General features: G+C 38.6%; 1 protein-coding gene across 2 annotated transcripts; it reads right to left on the bottom strand.

Annotated features, from left to right (window-relative positions):
* Positions 1-1,191: 1,191 nt before the first annotated feature.
* Positions 1,192-19,186, bottom strand: LOC111862079 (TBC1 domain family member 15). 2 transcript variants are annotated; one of them, XM_023847169.2, is made up of 10 exons: positions 18,999-19,185; positions 18,770-18,865; positions 17,277-17,394; positions 16,382-16,577; positions 14,443-14,630; positions 12,386-12,642; positions 11,189-11,387; positions 8,040-8,257; positions 4,683-4,997; positions 1,192-2,602 (listed from the first exon to the last, which is right to left on the bottom strand). In XM_023847169.2, the coding sequence occupies exons 1-10, from the start codon at positions 19,023-19,025 to the stop codon at positions 2,309-2,311; spliced, it is 1,908 nt and encodes a 635-aa protein (XP_023702937.1). In that variant the 5' UTR covers positions 19,026-19,185; the 3' UTR covers positions 1,192-2,308. The 2 variants fall into 2 exon arrangements, with proteins under 2 accessions (XP_023702937.1, XP_023702940.1); XM_023847172.2 differs by lacking the exon at positions 18,770-18,865 and having other exon boundaries at positions 18,999-19,186.
* Positions 19,187-19,251: the final 65 nt, after the last annotated feature.

Here is a 19,251-nt window from a genome sequence, read left to right as displayed (position 1 = left end):
TAACTATTTGTAATTATTTTAATTAACTGGAACGTGGTTATCTTTGACAAAGTGAAGTTTTGTGTGTTGGTGATTTCTTTTTCTACTATAAATGCCTCTGATGATGGCTCCGTGGTGAGCCGAAACATGTAAGGCAGGTGGTGACGAGGTGGAAAACTTAAAAAAGTGTCACATTTGACGGAAGGAACTTGATTGTTGATTGTTAGATTGTTAAAAGTCTGACATTTATTCCGCAAAATATATGGGGCTGCGCGTTATGAAAATAACTCACGGAAAATTCCAAACCTGCTCCATGCGACTATTCCAAAACACAGATTACTTAAATATCATCCACGGATCAACCACAACATTTAACTCTCCCGCACGTTAAATTGGAAGCACTGCCATAAATATCCTCGCCGTTTTTGTTCCGCTTCATGCGGACATGCAGCGATATACAATAGAGAGGCGATTAAATATTAACCGAAGTTGCACATAGCCTGCAAGTGGAACACCAAGCGCAACAGATTGCTGAATATCCACGTCATATTTCTCTTCAATTTCGCAGTTGGCAGCATTCCTTTGAACTTTGTATATGATACCTATAACCAAAAAGGTTAGCTACTAACTCACGTAGGCCCACGACTCTAATTCATTAAACCTAACCCCAGTTGTGATCTTTTTTTTTCATTTCTTTTATGTACACGTTTACATTGCTTCTTCCTTGGGTGCCATATAATCCTATTTTTAATAAGCTTTAATACGTTGAACAATAATTTATGGTTTCTTACAAAGATAGTCCCATGGAACATCATCAAACCTGGATTATTTTGGGTAAGAAATTTATTCAGCCATATTTGAAACATATCACATTATGGGATATAACGCCGCGTAGTCCGTTTAAAGCTATCATTTCAGAGGAACATACTACATCCATCTCCAGGGGTCAAATAAGCCAAGCAAAATGCCAGCATGAAAGCAGCTTGCCACCTGCTTCCACCCAGGTATAGTGCTCTGCTTATTTGACCCTGAAGACGGTGGCGATGTTCCTCCGGAACGCCAATTGACTTTCAGCAGACTGCATGTTACACCCCAGAAGATGGTACTACTTTTCATGATCACTGCTGTGGGGGCCTCAAATCCTACAACACACACTTGATCCTCAATCAATAGAATTCATGATGAAAATTAGGAAAATGTAAAGAAAATCACTGACTGAACAAAACAATTTTATTTCATTACCTTATCAACTACACAGCAATGTCACATAACAAGGAGCTTCCCATTTCATACAGGCAGACTTCCTTTTCCTGAGCCCAGACAACTGCTGGATCAGACAGAAACCGGGATAATACTGGACTTCTAAGTCTACTGTACACCTCGTGGGCAATTCAAGGGTGAGAAAGAGGCTTTGGGAGGGGAAGACCATACCCAAGAAAGGACTGACAGAATGTCTGATAATATGAATGCCAACATAATATTGGTGACAGATACAAAATATGTATTACTGGGCTTTTGGACCTTGTCCACCATCTTAGCATTCAAAAACTAAAAGTTTCTATCATCAGGACAAAAGGTGGGGAATTACCTGCTCAGTTGGGTCTGTTAGGGCAGTGATTCTCAACTGTCACATCTGGATCCCACCACAGTAAAAACAATGCTCATCTTTTTATAAGTCTATTTCATTAATGGATGTCATTTTTGTGACCTTACATCCCACCCAGCTGTCAAGTCCCACTAGCTGAGAAATACCGTATTTACACCAAGCTAATCTCATCATCACATTTCCTCTGAGGTTGGCAACACATCCAGTGTGTGCAGAATCCTAAGACAACAGACAAAATGCAGAAACCCAGTAATACTAACTGTAAAATACCACTGTCAGAACCCTTTCAACTGGAAGGGCATTAAAAGGCGACACAATCTACTGCCTTCCTAATGTAAGAGCTGCAAAGTGGGTGCAAGTTAGAAAAAATATACTCTTTAATACAATCTTGAATATCATGAAGTGAAGATTATTTAAATAAATATCAATTCTATTCATGTATCAATGAAAACTGAATGAAAAAATCTGCATTTCTCACAAATGCATAAGGCTGTTATGAATTCATCCTGACAATATTGGAACATGTCTTTTCATTCAGTTCAATATCTAAGAAGCCCATTATTATACTAATAAAAATGGTACAATCTATATACACGAAATTGTATTACAAAATATCAAGTGTTCAAATTCAAAACACAAATAAATAATTTACGTGCATCCCATTTAAAACAGGCTCTCAAATCACATTTTCTTTTATAAAAGCCTTTTTAGCATTATATCTGTTTACAGATAATTTAAATTGAGAGATCGTTCAAATGCTACCTCTCCTGTTCTAGGGGAAAACGTAAGAGTTTCCAAAGACTCTGGACCCTCTTCAACTTTCAGGCCATTATCAATATCTGTTGTTTGCAGTGGTTCTTTTTGTTCCAAAGTATCAGGACCTCCAAGAGGATCCAGTCCAATAATCTTTCTTGCAACATCAGGTAAACATATAGCTGATGTCAGCTGGTGATATATTCCTTCTGCTTTGCTTAATGTTGAATCCAGCTCAATGTGCAATGACAGATCATTAATGTGCTGTAAATAAATAAAAAATAAATATATATATATGTACACATAAAAATGGCTGTAAGCATTGTTTTTGTTAATGCCTACAGTCTCAACATTTTCTGATTCAAGAAGCAATGCCTTATCCAAGAACTTACATCCTATCTTACACTGTGCAACAGCCTACAAATCTCATTACTGCCTGTACATCATAACATATTCACATATAATATGGAAATTAATGTCTTTATAAGGAATAAAAATTGAAGGGGCATTATCACCCACATTAACCATTTACAACTATAGGCTACAAATGACAGCCTACAAAATAATAAATTTTCATGTAGTTGGTTATGGGACTATGCTACAAGCCGGAAGGTCGCAGGTTGAAGTCCTGATGAGGTCACTGTTTTCTTTTTAAATTGACCCCATCATTCCAGTGATTGAGACTAGCTCTTTCTAACGGGCCCAACTGAGTAGGTTTATCCTTCCCCACCCACTTGAAGACAGAGACAGATCCAGTCTCCGAAACGTCATGGTCTTTTGTCTTTTACATACCAGACGATGGATGAAGTCCAAAATAAAGCCAAAAGAAGTAAATCCAGTTATCTATCATTAGTAATGGAATATCATGAACAATATAAAATTTCAACCATGAAACACTTTGTAGGATTATCCCACACCCCAGAAGATAAGTACTCTTCAAGGAACTCGTCTGCCAAATCAACAGTAAACCTTGTGATATTATGATCCAAAAATGCAGCTCTCACCAATGTGACAGCAAAGCTAGACACGAGCTGATATTCCTTCCTTTACAGTGGCTACTCAGGAGATATAGAAGAGAGAGTGACTGAAATTTGCAGATAATCATTCCTTTTTAGTTAGCTCACTGACACTGGAAGGATTAACCCTATCTCCTTCAACTTTCGGTACTTTATATTACAAAATTTACAAAGAATCTAACAGGACTGTATTGTATACCTTTTTTTTTTCTGTGGCGCTACAGCCCAAATTTGGGCCTAGGCCTACCTCCATGAAACTCTCCGTTTCACTTCGGTTTACTAGATCTTACACATTCGGTAGGACTCCTTGGGCGAGTGATCAGCTCGTCGCAAGGCCTCTACCTGTAGACAAACAGAAAAACGCACACAAACATCCATGCCCTGAGTGGGATTCAAACCCACGGTCCCAGCTTCCGAGCGAGCAAAGACAGTGCATGCCTTAGACCGCTTGGCTACCGTGACTGGCATTGTATACCTTATACTAGTACATAATTCATGACATGCTTAGTTAATGTACCCTAATTTTGTTACAAAATTAAGAAAACCACAAATTTCCCCCACATATTTCAAGCATTCTATTCTCATGAAAGATGACTTCTATGAAAAGTTTGGCAAATAATGTCTGAAAAAGATAGCAACATGTATACAGTCCAAAGCAAGTGGAAGCAAATTGTATTTGGTGGACAGCCAAACTGTTTTCTGCTGCTGTTACATATAATGTGACCTGTGGATCACTGCAAATATTATGGATGACATCATGCCAAAGAAGCAAAGTCATGATATGAAGATTGAGACCAAAGATTAAATGAAATAAACATTCTAGACCAGCCATGTCAAACATGCGGCCCTCATAGCCACAAAGTGCGGCCCCTCAACTTTTCTAATTCATATTAAAATCAATATTAAAATTTTAGTAGAAATATTTTTTGTAAAGACAATTTTCCAACAGACCAGAAGACAAGAAGTCTCACGCAGACATAAATTAGCAGGCTGCAGGAAATTCAATGTTTTGCTATTTCTAACATAATTTCTTGTGTAATCTCTCTTTTTACATATTGAAAAGCTGTTTGATACTTGTCAAAAATGTAAGATATATGACTTTATGTAATTATACTGAAATTATTCCTAAATAATAAATAGAATTAAATTTCCTTGTATCAAAATCTAATGTATATTTCTATTTTGAAGTGCGGCCCTGGACTATTATTTATAGGGCTGAGGTGGCACTCTGTACAAGTTGAGTTTGACATGCCTGTTCTAGACCATTTCCATAAAGTTGGGGGGAAGTGTATAGATTGTGTTGAAATATGGCACATCTGGAAAATTACCTTCAGTATCTCAGTAAATCCATAATTATTCTCCATAAGGATATGCTGTTGTGTGTCTAAAACTGCTACGCACAGAAGAAGATGAAAATTTGGACAAGGTAGGTCAGTCCATAAAACTTCCCAAAGTCTCATGATATCTTGATACGAGAATTCCCGTTTAAATAATACCAGAAGCCAACGGAAACAAAAGAACATGTTCCCAGACTCATGCTTTTCCAAATAAGCACTCAAATCAGGCAGAGTCACCGACAACAGGCAATGCAACTGCTGGAGCTGTTGTTTCATGCCAGCTTGATCCAACTCAAAGTTGCTGCACTGGAAAACAAGGAACAACATATGAACCTTACATAAAATTTTAGTACCAGTTTCCAAATTCTGTATGGTGTGTACAAAGTCTAGTTCCCACCTTCTACTATCTTCTGTGTTTGATTTATGTTTATTTATTAACTATTTTGTTTCTTTGGAGGGTTCCTTTATAGACAGGAAAATGACAGACCAAAGTGAATATACTGCCTGAAGAAAGGATAGTAATAAGCAGGTTGTGTATGTGAACTGTGGCTAAAATTTCTATGACTTTCAGGCAAGATATCATGAGGACACTCCACCCATTGGGAATGCAATGGATGTCTTGTCATATGTTATATAAGCTTTCACACTATTAACTTCCCCTGCTTTCTCCTGTATTCCTTTCCAGTCTTACACATTACCAAATGATACAATGAGACTAGTGTTTGATGCCTTCTCCCACATATAATACACATAAACAGTCAATCTTCAACTGTTTCCTTTATATGGTATGCTACACTGCATGAAGCTTCTAAACTGTATCAGATAAAATTCATGGAGTCAGAATCTGTACTAGTGGAGATTATGCACAGAAAATTGATTACTACTGGAAAATTTTAGAATTATTAATATGTACTTCTTGGTAGCCTTACTATATAGAATTAAGGACTTGAAGACAAGTTTGTCCCACGGTTGTTAAAATATAAGGCCATGTTTATTTATAACTCACAACACATTACACAACAAATCATCAAAATTTAGGAATATAATAAATGTTCCATTTATTTCAAAATAAACAGAGAAACACAAATTATTATATTGTGCATATCTGTAGTTGTCATTCCTTCCACCTCCATGTACAAATGGGTTTCCATCCTGAAACCACAGATAAATTTCAAGACTCCAGTTCTAATCAGCCATCGTACCCATGAGCTATATAGCACATCTTCATATTCCGCTTCAAAGTGAAACAAAAGTTCTTGAAACTGCCTGTGACTGAGTATGAATAATGTTAACTCTGAACATAAGTGTCTGCATTAGACAATTCAGTTTTACTGCCTTCAAACAAAGAGACTAATGATGTAATATGCAGTGGCACACTACGAAGTGTGATGCTCAACTAGAGTGTTGTTTTCTATTGCTTCAGTAATTAATGCTGTTAATCCATTTCTCTTCCTTACCACAGCTGAAGCTCAATCTGTTGAGACTCCATTTTCATTGAACTTTGTCATGACTCCAACAACTTTTTCATGCAACTACAGACCTGTGTCTAATCCTTTCATACCAGACAGTGCAGTCAGAATGTCAGGTACATTAAAGCTGGAACAGACCTTGCACAACATGTGATGACATATGGTTGAGCATGGGAGGGAACTGTGACAAGAAGCAGTAGTGTGGTAGAGGTAACTCTTCAGTGTTGCCAAAAGATTTGCTATGCGCAAAATCAGGAAGCAGACAAACTTGCTTCATCTCTGTACATTGATCCACCCATATCTGTGACTTCGTCCAAAGGCATGGAATAGTGTTTTTATAGTTCTTCCACAGCAACCTTTCACAAGACTACCCAACATATTGTGACATGACGTCTGAACGCCAGAAGCGTGTGGTCAGAAAAGTACAGTAGAGACATCTGGTGCTAGACAATGGCTAGTTGAAACACAATTCCACAGCATTTATACACTTGTATAAATCAATGCATTAACCAGAGACTGTCACATGTTTTGCACCAACAGGGAACAACAGAGGAATTAACTGTCTGACTGGGTGTTCTAATAAGTTCGATCCACGTGAAGTTAGTTCAGCCTGAGACCCAGAGAGAGAGAGAGAGAGAGGATTGAGAATTGGGGATGCAGGATTCAACAGTTAAAGTGTTACAAAGTAACAACCAGTAAGCAGATGCTAAAGAATTCATTTTGAGTGTTATAATTACTTGTACTTATGACTTATGAGTATCCAATAAATTGATTCACCAATTCAAACCCTGTCTACAAGCCACTAATACATGTGACAACTGGTGTCAGAAGTAATTAGATCAGTGTGATCACTTATTAGTTTATAGCTTACAGTGTTACTCCTCAAAAATGGAAAACTCCCAACTCCTGAAGGCCATAAAAGAAACGATGAAAGCCAACTAGGAAGAAATGACGTCAAGGCTGGAATCCAAGGAGGAGGCCAACGATGCCAATAGGGAAGCCAATCAAGAGGAAAGGAAGGATGAAAGAAAAGCCAGCTGAGAAGTTCTAAAGGAAATGTGGGACAAAATCAAATCTGGCCAAATGGAAATGAGATCCACAGTTAAGTGCCATCAAAAAGAAGTTAGGGGCATGTCTAGATCACAAAGAGCTAAGAAAATATAGTCTCTGGGCTGCAGTTCAGTATGACTATTGTGAATGTGACCGCGTGTAATTATACAGCCATGTTCATACACCTGAGGATGACCTCTTGAGGTCGAAACATGCAGTGATAATAAAAAACGTGTTGTGTAGTCAGTAAATTCACTCTACTATTGATTGAACACACAACAGGCTGCAAGAAACGATTAAAATCCTACAAGTGATTTGAAATACAATAGCAGAAAAGTTAACTGTCAGTTTCAGCTCCTAGCTGTCATTCCTAAACTCTTTCTGCAATACGTGTGGTTTGTCTGGCTCATTTTGTGCTTTAGTTACACAACTTCAAAAATTCTTAGAGATTTTTCCATCAGTTAATTAAAACATGCACACCATCTTTCAGGATGCTATTTTTCTAAAATTTTTACAAATGGATATAAGCTTTCATATAATGAATATGGGTACATCTGTGTCAAATATGATTAAAATCTGAGATGTTCACCTGTGTGGCATTTGTTTACTTGATGTCAAATAACCCGGAAGTTATAACCCATCAATAATAATGAAATTACAAAGTGGAATGCTATCTCAAGAAGATTCTTCAGATTTCATGTTCCTCTGATTATTCTTATGTATGAGCACACCAATAAAATATGATTATCCATTCTCTAATACTACCACATGAGTGATTATTTTCTCCTTCTAGAACTATACGTGTAAATAAAGACTTGATTTAGGTTACCACTTTGTCCATGAAGCCCACAAAACACCAGAAGGCATCTACTTCATTTGTCATAACACAGAGGATGGGCGAAAGCAGATCACTCATTCCCTGAACATAACCAAGATCAAAATTGTACATGACATATGTCATCAGGATATCTGACAGCAGCATCAGGTTTTCGTTGTTCTCACCAGCAAAGAATGGGAGTGTGCGGTCTGTCCTGTTTACATCTTTCTCTGTGAAACAAATTAACTGCATAAATTTAAGAATCTCTGTAGTATCTCACTATTACACTGAAGAGAATTCTTAGTTTATTATGAAAGAGAAGCCTAACTTGCTAAGTAAGGAAGCAACAATCTCTCCAAGGGAAAATCCTTGAGGTTCAACACTGCTAATACCTAAGTTCACTATTTTTATGCTGTGCATCCTCTTGTATATACAGACACGGGTTTTATCCCGTCACACAACACATTGATTCTATCACGTTTTGGTCATGGCTGATCATCAGCAGGTGTGTGTACAAACATAACTGATCTATTTTGATTACATATTCTGAAATATGATGCAATATATTTATGATTATGTATGTACACACACAATGATGGTCAACCACTACTGAAACATGTAGTGTTCAATGTACGAAGGGTGTTCTGTATACAATGCCTCCTATTTTTTTGTGTTAATATATAATGTCTGAGCTTGATGTTGGTGGTGGTGTAGTAGTTGAACCTTCCCGCCAATGTACTGTTAGTTTGGTTGTCGTGCGACAGATAGCGACAGCAGAGTAGTCTACCAAAATGGCGTCTGACATAGAAGTGCATACAAAACAGAGATGTGTTATTGAATTTCTCACTGCCGAACAAATTGCACCCATTGACATCCATCGACACTTGCTAAAGGTGTACAGAGACAATGCACTGGATATCAGCACAGTGAGGCGGTGGGTAGTGCGTTTCAACAGTGACAAAAGTGAAGTGGATGACAAGCCACGACCTGGCCGTCCCTGCTCAGCTGCCACTCCTCACAATGAACAGCGCCTCATCCATACAGATTGGCAGATAACAACCATGGAACGGTGTGCACGGCTTACTATCAGCTGTAATGCATTGGAAATGATGTTGGGGAAGCTGGATTATCACAAACTTTGTTCCAGGTGGGTCCCAAGGATGCTTACAAATGACCACAAAACTCAGCGAATGGAAGTCTGTCAGGATCTGTTGCACCAGTTTGAGGCTGAAGGTGACGCTACTACGAGCCGGAATCCAAAAGGCAGCCCATGCAGTGGCGACATCCGGATTCCCCAAGAAAAAAGAAGTTCAAGACACAGCCATCGGCAGGGAAAGTGATGTGCATGGTCTTTTGGAATAGGCGAGATATGATTTTGTTGGATTTCCTGGAGCCTGGTGAGACTGTCAATTCTGAATGCTACAAGATGATGCTGACTAAGCTGAAAGCCCACATTTCCCGAGTCAGGCCAGAGAAGCAGACAACCTTTCGCTTGCAACACGGTAATGCTAGACCCCATACCAGTTTGGTGACCACCGCGCACATTGTGAAGTTCAGCTGGACTGTCCTACCACATTCACCTTATAGCCTCATTTTAGCACCTTCAGACTTCCATCTCTTTGGGCCTATGAAAGATGGACTATGTGAACAACATTTTCCAGACAACAATGCTGTCATTGCAGCTGTAAGAAAGTGCCTAGCCTCTGCTGGCACAGACTTTTTATGGATGCAGCATACAGGCTCTTGTTCATCGCTGGCAAAAGTGCATAACAAATGGTGGTGATTATGTGGAAAAATAATATTAAGTAGCTGAAATCTTGCTCTATTTAACTGCATTATTATGCTTTCTGTATCTGTTGTAGTTTTCATTAAAGAAATAGGAGGCATTATATACGGAATGCTCCTTGTAATAAACTGAAATGCTGATATGTTCAATTCAGTTGCTTATTATATATACTCATATAACAGGATCATTATGTTGTGTCATGGCATAAAACCCCTGTACCTAAGTTCACTACTGGATGTGACCATGACACAGTTCCAGCCATGCCTGTCATAACAATCCATCCTCATGATATCCACCCATTTCCTCAGTTCTCCTAGTGGCACTTTGCCTAGAGATTTCTAACATAAACTACACGTGAATTCCTTGTCTCCACCATCCTAGCCACATGTCCAGCCTAGTGGTGCCTTCTACATTCATCAGGGTGATCAAATAAGGAAGGATAAGATGAACATTAAGGGTAACATGCACCAGGCAGACTCAGCAATGCATAAATACTTTGGTGTGAACAGGCTTGAGAAGTGAAGAACAGGATTATGCTGTCTGTATGCCTGTCATATGATTATAACTAGCCACAAATATGACAACAGCACAATGGATATTATTATAAATAACACTAAAGACTGTGATCTGGATATTTTTCAGTTTTGAAAGATAAGAGACTCAGTGAGAAACAATGTGAGAGCATACTGGTATCATGGATGACCTTAGTTAAGCTCCCATATGGTAAACATATATAGTTTCCAAACTGGTACACAATCTGTAAAGTAGTGACATTAAAGAACATGACAAGTTCATAAGAAGTGAAAATATGTTGTAGAGTAATATACTGTTTTATAACGCTGTTATGGTTCCTTATGAAGAACAATAATACCTAATGACCCCACTACATAAATTTAAGAATATCTGCAGCACTATAACAACATGTTACAGAAGATATAAGATGCATATTATTGGGTGGGAGGGACCCATCAAGTCAGTTTCTTGCTTCTAACAGTATGAGGGTGATAAATTTAAGGAGGGTGAGATGATCATGACATGATGCATATGTTAGGGGAATGAGAAGGAGATAAAAATAGTTCCTGTGGATGGTAAGGCAGACATCCTACTGGCTCACCAGCTAAAGGATCCCCTACACAAAAACCTTTATTGACTGCTGCTGGAACCACTGCACCACCACAGCCCAGATGAACATGTGAATGCTTTTCATTTGTACAACCCTCACAGGACATGAGGATGACAGGTGTATACAACTACTGCACAACAGTATCCAGTCAGAATTATTAGCAGTGTTTAACCTTGAGATTTTAAAACTAAAGTTCTGATAACTTTTGTGACAAAATGACATTAAATCTGACAAGTCCAAAACACTACTCACCCACAAGACTCTTTCTTTCGCGATAATCGGAAAACCTCTGCTCTTGACCTGGAGTAATAGATCGCCATTGTAACTTCATCTGAAAGTATTCTTCCACTTTTTGTTTTCGTAGCTTCTGTCTGTCAGCATGTGTTGAATCCCAAGGGAAATAACCCAGAAGAAACTTCCACACTTCATATCGGAGATTAGGTACCACTCCCTGTATGAATAATATTGCTGTAATCAGTAATACATTCACACCTGGGCAGCTCCATCCCTGTCTACCTGCACCAATGAGCCATTTTGCACTAACACATATTATAATCAAAGTTCTTTACTCTAATATGCAATTTATTTGACAGATTTTGTCCAGATATTCAGTGTTCATCTTGCAAAATGCTTACTAATGTTTGTGAGAATGACAGTCTGTGAAACCACCTTCTTTCCATACAACAGCCTGATCCCTTGGCCATTATATTTCTCAAAGAGAAAGGAACTTTAATCTCTTTTAAATTTTCTTTCCCTTCATTCCTGTCTAACACAGGCCCTAGTGATACAATATGCCCCATGCCTATACAGCTATAAATTACGGATATCTACAAAGAAATCAATTACATGCTTACTACTTCAGAAATGAAGTTTCCTGCACACCACTGGCTAGTGTGACAGTAAAACTAAGAATGGCTGCGATGGCGAGGGCTAGTACCAATTTACTCAACCAACCGAAAGAAGAGAGGTTCTAACCAAAGTGTTAATAAATATAATCACCCGAACTAGAACCTGTCATTCTCATTGCACGTACCCTCCTACATGTGACAATATTCTGTGGGTGTTACATTGGAAATATCTTTTCTGTGCTGATGTGGAATGATCCAGAATGTACTGCCTACAAATACCACAGAGAGATATTATGTGGAAAACCAAGACACAAACATAAGAGTATTAAAAAAGATTTTAAGGAAAAAGTTAGGGCTCAACCAATAAAGTCCAATGGCATGTTTCTGTATTTTTGATATTGGGGTCTTTTGTACAAAACGGAATATTTCAAACACCGTTCAATGTTCAAACATGACCTCACATCAAGAGCTAAATTATTTATGACTTTTTATATGTAATCTGACAATGAGTGGGTTTCCTGGTTTCCAATTTTTGTTACACGCTTGGGCATGGGAACTATACAAACTTAATTTATGAGGGAATTCTAAATATGTGACTCACCCCTCTGAATATGATGTCCTTCAATATTTCCACTTCCACAATATGACCATCTTCATCTTGAAACTGTGCCCACTGTTCTATAGATAATGGGGGGCCTCGAGGGGCAGGGGGGCGGGGTGGCAGAAGTGGTCCATTACGAAGATCTACAACTGCATATTCTTCTCCAATGGCATCAGCAGATGTCTCATTGAGGGTAAGGCTTCTATTTAGCAGTTCTGCAACTTCTTCTTCTCTCCTCTGTTCTGACGATTTGAACACTGTTAATGTTAACAAAACATACTTCCTTCAGCCCATGTAAACAATGTGACATGTAATTTTGCAGTGGCCACTACTGACACAGCATTTCTTCTACAGTTTCAAAGCTGGGAACCAAACTGTACATTTCCACCCTTGCTGTACGTGTAACCCATTCCAGGTTTGTTCCAGTTTCTAGCAATAAGTAGTAGCTCCAATGGAAGATGATCCACCAAATAGGGAACCCTTCTTTTATTTGAATATGGAGACAGAGACAACATCTCAAGCAATGCATATCTGAGACAAGTAGATAGCAGAGAATGTCCAAACAAAATACTGTTACACCAACTGTACAAACCCTTCTAAGCCAACACTGGACTTCTACTGGCAATATGCAAAGCTATGCTGACCAAACTGCACCATAGTTCAAGCGGTTAGTTGCTGGCTTCCCATCGCGGCGGCCCGGATTCGATCCTGGGTCTGGTCAAGTGGGATTTATGGTGGACAAAGTGGTGCTGGGGCAGGTTTTCTCAGAGTACTTCGGTTTCCCCTGCCATTCTTCATTCCACCAATTGCTCCACAATCACCCTCACCTATCATCTGGGGCTGTTACATTAGGCCAGAAGTGGCTGCAGTACAAGGGACTTAGTCCCACCCCACTAGCAATAATAACAAAATAATAAATATGCTGACCAAACATCAGCCTTTACAAACTGCAAGCATAAAAAACAAATGTCAGTATAAATTAGGGAACAGCCGTTTGAGTAACTTTAATTCCAATTTCAGTTCCTATTTGGCCGAGGGCACGCCAAGTAAACTGGCAACCGCAATTTCCAAGAATTGCTACCAGCCTGAGTTGAACACATTAGTGTTCGATTGAGGAAACGGCAACACAACTCAAAAAGACTGAAAAAACTCAATTTCCAGGCAATGGAGCATGCCAGTTTTCTCACAACTGCATTGCTGCATGGTTTCCTAGTATCAGCTGTTCCGTAACATGCTTCAGTGATTCATTTGTTTGTTAAGGTGGCATGAAAGGTTGATGAAGCTGCTAATTTTGTTTTTGTGCAGTTAACTGAGCAAAAGCCTGGTATATTTGACAAATGCCACTCAGGCTATGCTAGACGGGACAAAAGAGATTTGGCTTGGGAAAGAATTTCTCATGAGACAAAGGAGTCTGGATCCAAGTTAAGTTCTTTTGAAACAATATATAAGCACTTCAGTTTAAATTGTCACAGAAAAACAGATACACCCAATGTTTTCTTTTCCTATTATTGTATTTAAGCATCCTGTTGCACTAATATATCGTTTGTTTCACATATATTTCAATCTTAAATAGAACTTCTTGTATAGTCGCCCTTCTTCCACATTATATGATTCGGCTATATATGGCCATCATCAGGTGTCTTCTTGCTAAAATTGTTGCACTGCATGTCAAAATTTTGTTTCACATGTGACACATGATATTATCTTCCACTGAAGAAGGTAAGTGCACAAAATTAAAAAATAAAACCATGCATTACGTCGGATGAACATACTCACTTAAGACGATGTGAGTAACTAACCAAACATAAGTTTCCTCAGCGCGCACATGCTAATCTGGAAACTAGTTGCCTGCTCGAAATAGGAGACATTCCTCAAAAATTGCAGTTGTGTTGTGGCTGCCATATTGAGCTACATTTGTAACAGTAAAGCACAACAGACCACTGTAGGTCGCGGTGCAAGGGCCGAGAAGGCCCCCCATTATACATTCAATGATGGTTTAAAGTTTGGGCAATATGTATAATAGTTTGAGCCATACAGCAGAACCTCAAAATACTTACACCATATGTCAGTGAGCTTGGCAAAAGTTTCTAATGTAGTTTCATATGGACGGTGGTGTAGGTTTCTTACAAATTTCCACACTACATCTGTTGTGTTTTCTGTGAAAAGTTCCAACTCTGCAAATGACCGATCCAACTGACTTTCTGGCTCATCTGGAACTATATACAGATGCTTGTCCTTCTTGGATCTATATAAAGAAACAGAGAGAAGACATATATATATATATATATATATATATATATATACATATACATGTGTCCAGATGAAAGTTATCCAAAATAGAAAATTTATATCTTGGAAACTGTCATACATGTATCTGGTTTATGTCATTGGAAAGGAACCTGAGATGTACTCTGTTATTCGGACATTTTCATACTTCCACCTTTCATAAAACATCATTATTCATGTATATCTTTCAAGTTTCTATAGAAATGTAAAGAAAGAGCAATTCATGTAAAACAACCTGTATGACCTAAAACAATAATACATAGTCAATCAGTAGACCAGATCCAGTCTTTCAAATATATTTACTGGAAGAGTGCACAATTTCATAATTGTGTCCAGCATTTTTGCTGTTGTATTGAAATAACTTTATATACATGTAAGATTTGAGATTTTAACAGCATTCTTCAACTTTAATATATTTATATCATATTTTTGTTAAGCATTTGGGAAGGTATTCAGAAAGAAATTATATTTGTAATTATAGAAACATGGATAAATCATTAGATAGCCCTTATAACTGAGTCATACTGAATTCTCATAACCATATTTTTTAAATACACCATAAAGTATGAACATTTCAATGACTTTCTACTGTACTGTGCTTTGAATGTTGTAGTTTGGTAGCCAATTACAGACTGAGATAAAAACAAGATTACAAGTAATTATAACCGATTCACTAATTCATACATTTTACAGTTCACTACAGCACATACTAAGCCTTCTCAGTCTGTTGTGCCTTCATCAGTTGTTGCCTTGTGACGAAACCAACAACGTCCTCTGCGTCTGTGCTCATGTTCTTATTACCTGGTGACTGTCATGCAACCAACTCCCTGCTCCAACTATCCTACCTATAACATCTTGGCACAGACTGTATAGGAAACACCAATCCTCTATTGTTGTTTCCAACTGTTGCCGAGCAATGGGTTTACATGACACAATACGTTTACTGATTCTTGTTATTTAATGTCAAATTTCAAACAACACAGATCATATAACAATGAATGAGATGGAAAGATGATCATGGTGAATATGTAAAGATTTGGAATATGGTGGTTATGGCCTATCTGAAATTACTACTTGAAGAAAGCACAGAAAACCTTAACCAGAGTAACTAGGATTCGTATTCATATTGAGAGGGGGTGGGTTTCCCCATGTACTTAGACCAGTTATTGGTCCATTGTGCATCCCCCTTTAATTTCTACTGTCGCCATACCCCACCAGTAACGGTGTGTGCCATCAGCCCCCGTAGAGCCAATGAGGTCGGCCCCTGGTACCTTGATGCTTCCCCCATCCACCAGAGGCATTGGAGACTACTTGGGTGGGAAAGGGCCTGTAATTTAGCTTAGAGGTCTCCTAGAGACATGACGTTCGTTTACGTGCCGTAAATCTACGACACGGGACACACGGCTTAAAGTCCCTCCCGGAGGACTTGTTCCCTGAATTTTTCCGCCCTTAAATTTCCACGACCTCCGCCGGGTTTGAACCCGCGTACCTTGAGTCATGAGGTGGGAACGTTACCCCTAGACTACGGAGGCCGCTAGAGTAACTAGTAACACACACTACTGAGATCTGAGCACATTAACTCAGAATACAAGATCAGAACATTATAAGTACACTTATCTGCATGTGGAATATCAAAAACATTGGAATGCCATACTATCTGTCTAACATTCTGGTTTTGCATTTGCTAAACTTTTCATCAATCTATCTCACCTGACAGTTTTAATGTTTCCTTTCAGGGCAGCCACAAAACAGTCTGCATTACCATGCTGAAAGAAGAACACACTGTGTGTTGTTCCATCCCGCTCCATCAGGGTCACCTGCTGTCTATTTCTTGTAACACGGAAACTTTTAAGATGCGCCACTTCAATACGCACTGATCGACATCGACTTTGACTTTCATTACTGCCTGATTAGGAAAAAAACTGTCATTATCCTTATAAAGTAAAAAAAAAGTAAAGCTATTCCTGTAACAGGCCATGAAGGCCCATAGGGTTGTGAGATGTTGAGGGTCCCACATTATCTAGAATATCGGCTCAAAGATGACGGTAAGGTTGTCAGCCTTATGCGCTGGCCGCGCTTTACTCCCCAGGAAAATTATTTAATTCCTGGTACTCATTTCTGTTAGAGGCTGAGTGAACCCCAGGCCATAGTGTGGCCGGAAGGATTAGGTCATTATCCTTACTGACACCATAACTGGCTATACAGCACAGGCTCTTATTATCCTCCCATACATCCTACATCTCCCAAACTGTCTCCTCTCTTACAGTTTTCCAACCAAAATTTGAAGAATTTTATAGTCCCTCATGTGGCACCATATCACACCCCCTCATCATCCTTTTTGCTGTGACCACCCTGGCAATATTAAGTGAATGGAACAATTTATAAAATTCCTCACAGTGTACTCTTTTCCAGTCTGCTACTGTTCATTTTGGTTAGACCTGGTATGCTAATTTCAAATTTGAAATGACGAGTACCAACCTGTCTGCAGGCTCAAGTGTGTAACAATGTGGTGATAACCGAAATGTTCCAAAATATTACATACATTCTACACAGAGTTTTGTGCACATGATGCCAATTATTTCAACTGAAGAAGGAAAAAATTTACCACTTGAAGTACGATTCCTGCGTCCTACTGCATTTACCATTGCCCACTCCTGGTCATTTGTCTCTGAATCCACTAACACCTCTGTTGGCTTCCACTCTATACATTTCCCAATGCCACTCTGTAAGAGAAGAATAAAATTAGAAAATCAAGTTCCTGTTTGAAATTTAGGGCACAGTCATGATGTGCCTGTCTGTTGCTTGATTCAGCTAGTAATAAACTCAGTGGCCTGTAGTCTGCAAGTGAACTATATCGACAGAGCAACCGTCACTTGTTGGTGAAGTTAGTGCCAAATTTTGCAGATAGAGGGTGTCACGTGGTAAGCACAATGGTTCCCTCCAGCTGTTAATCTCAGTTTTTATAGACCAGAGCCACTATTCCCTTGAAATAGCTCCTCAATTATCCTCATGAGGTTGAGTGGACCCCGTTCCAGACCCACGATTTCTCAGAAAATCTGGTAGCACTAGGAATCGAACCTAGGATCTCTGGATCTGTAGCCAGGAACTCTGACCTCTAGAAAACAGAGGTGGTGATTCAGCTAGTAATATCAATATTATTCATGATACTTAGCCACGTCCTTTAAACTCTTCATTTAGTACTTCGTAACTTGAACAATTGAATTTGTGATGCAAGAAGAGCATCAGTGCTATTCTGTATAGGAAAGTATAGTTCTTTGGAAAGTACACAACTTTTACAGGGTATGTTCTTAACAAAATAAAAAATAACAAGCTGGACATGCAAATCATTCTGATGTGATAACTGTTGAATCACTGTAACTTCATCTGCGAAATATGTGTGATGACCCACTAAGCTACTTACCAACTAATGCTATACATATGTCAGTTACTTTAACAAACCACTGCTATTTACAAGAATGTAAAAGGTGATAAATTAGCTATAGCTACTTATTTGTTTTATTGACCTGTCTATTAAAATGAAACATTTATAGGCAAGCAGGTAGCAAAAGTTCTTCCCTCAGCTTCATGTTTTAATATGAGACATATCAAATCAAGATAAAACAAATAAACTCATGGCAATCTGACAGTTTCAAGTTTACTAACATGAATAGAAACATTCTCACCAATGTCTATACTGAAATGATGTGCAATGAATTAAAGCTACTGCAATTTTAATAAAGCAGATCACTTTACTGGGATAATTACAAGACATCCTTGTTGAATGACAAACCACGTTCAGAATATGGAACAAGTCAATGTGCAATACCACATATTTACAAAATACCTAAAATGTCGTATGTCTCATGACACATGATCAGAATAAGACATACTACAACACAGCGGAATACTCCAGAGAAGCTCTATACATCTGCTCTTGGATAAACATTAATTTTGAGGGACATCTTATGACCACTATTCTGTTTACTCTCATCATATATCTAACTGTCCCGCAGTTAATTCTCTGGCATTCACAATTACGAATGTACACGGATGCAAACCAAATCGCCTTCATTCATTCTGAATCAAAATAATACTTACATATTCAATAATACTCAAAGTACCAGAACAGTGAGAATCGTCATCGCGGATCTGATTTTGGCTTTTAACGAGTACTCCATGGTGACTATACAATTCCTAAAAAAGGCAAGTGTCCATTTATAAAAAAAAATTAACGAACTTAACGAGAGAATACGATCTGCAATAGAAACCTGCAAATACTGTTAACAGCGGACATCACTTAATTTCACACAACCAATATTATACAAACCACCCCTTGATCATTTAATTCGTCCATTTCTTTCGTTCGCCTGCTTCGTCTTCTTACAATAACAAAAACAAACCCACTAGCGGTCCATTCTATACCTCCATCCAACCCACACCCCTAAAATGTGACTCTGACGACTCTGACTCTGGCCACTCTGACGCACTCTGACCACTCTGACGCGCTCTGACGACTCTGACCACAGACTCTGACACTAACGATTCCTACCGGCCGCGTTCAATGTTATTATCCGGCTACG

Source organism: Cryptotermes secundus, unplaced genomic scaffold, assembly GCF_002891405.2.
Source record: "Cryptotermes secundus unplaced genomic scaffold, Csec_1.0 scaffold400, whole genome shotgun sequence".
Taxonomy (NCBI): domain Eukaryota; kingdom Metazoa; phylum Arthropoda; class Insecta; order Blattodea; family Kalotermitidae; genus Cryptotermes; species Cryptotermes secundus.
The sequence above is the reverse complement of the archived record's forward strand: the minus strand, read 5'-3'. Positions and strand labels throughout refer to the sequence as shown.

Excerpts from the sequence above, each read along its gene's own strand:
- LOC111862079 (XM_023847169.2), bottom strand. The coding sequence starts at position 19,025 with ATGGACGAATTAAATGATCAAGGGGTG. Across the intron at positions 18,866-18,998 it reads AATTAAATGATCAAGGGGTG|GAATTGTATAGTCACCATGG; the intron begins GTTTGTATAATA and ends TGCCTTTTTTAG. Across the intron at positions 14,631-16,381 it reads GGAAACATTAAAACTGTCAG|ATCCAAGAAGGACAAGCATC; the intron begins GTGAGATAGATT and ends TTCTTTATATAG.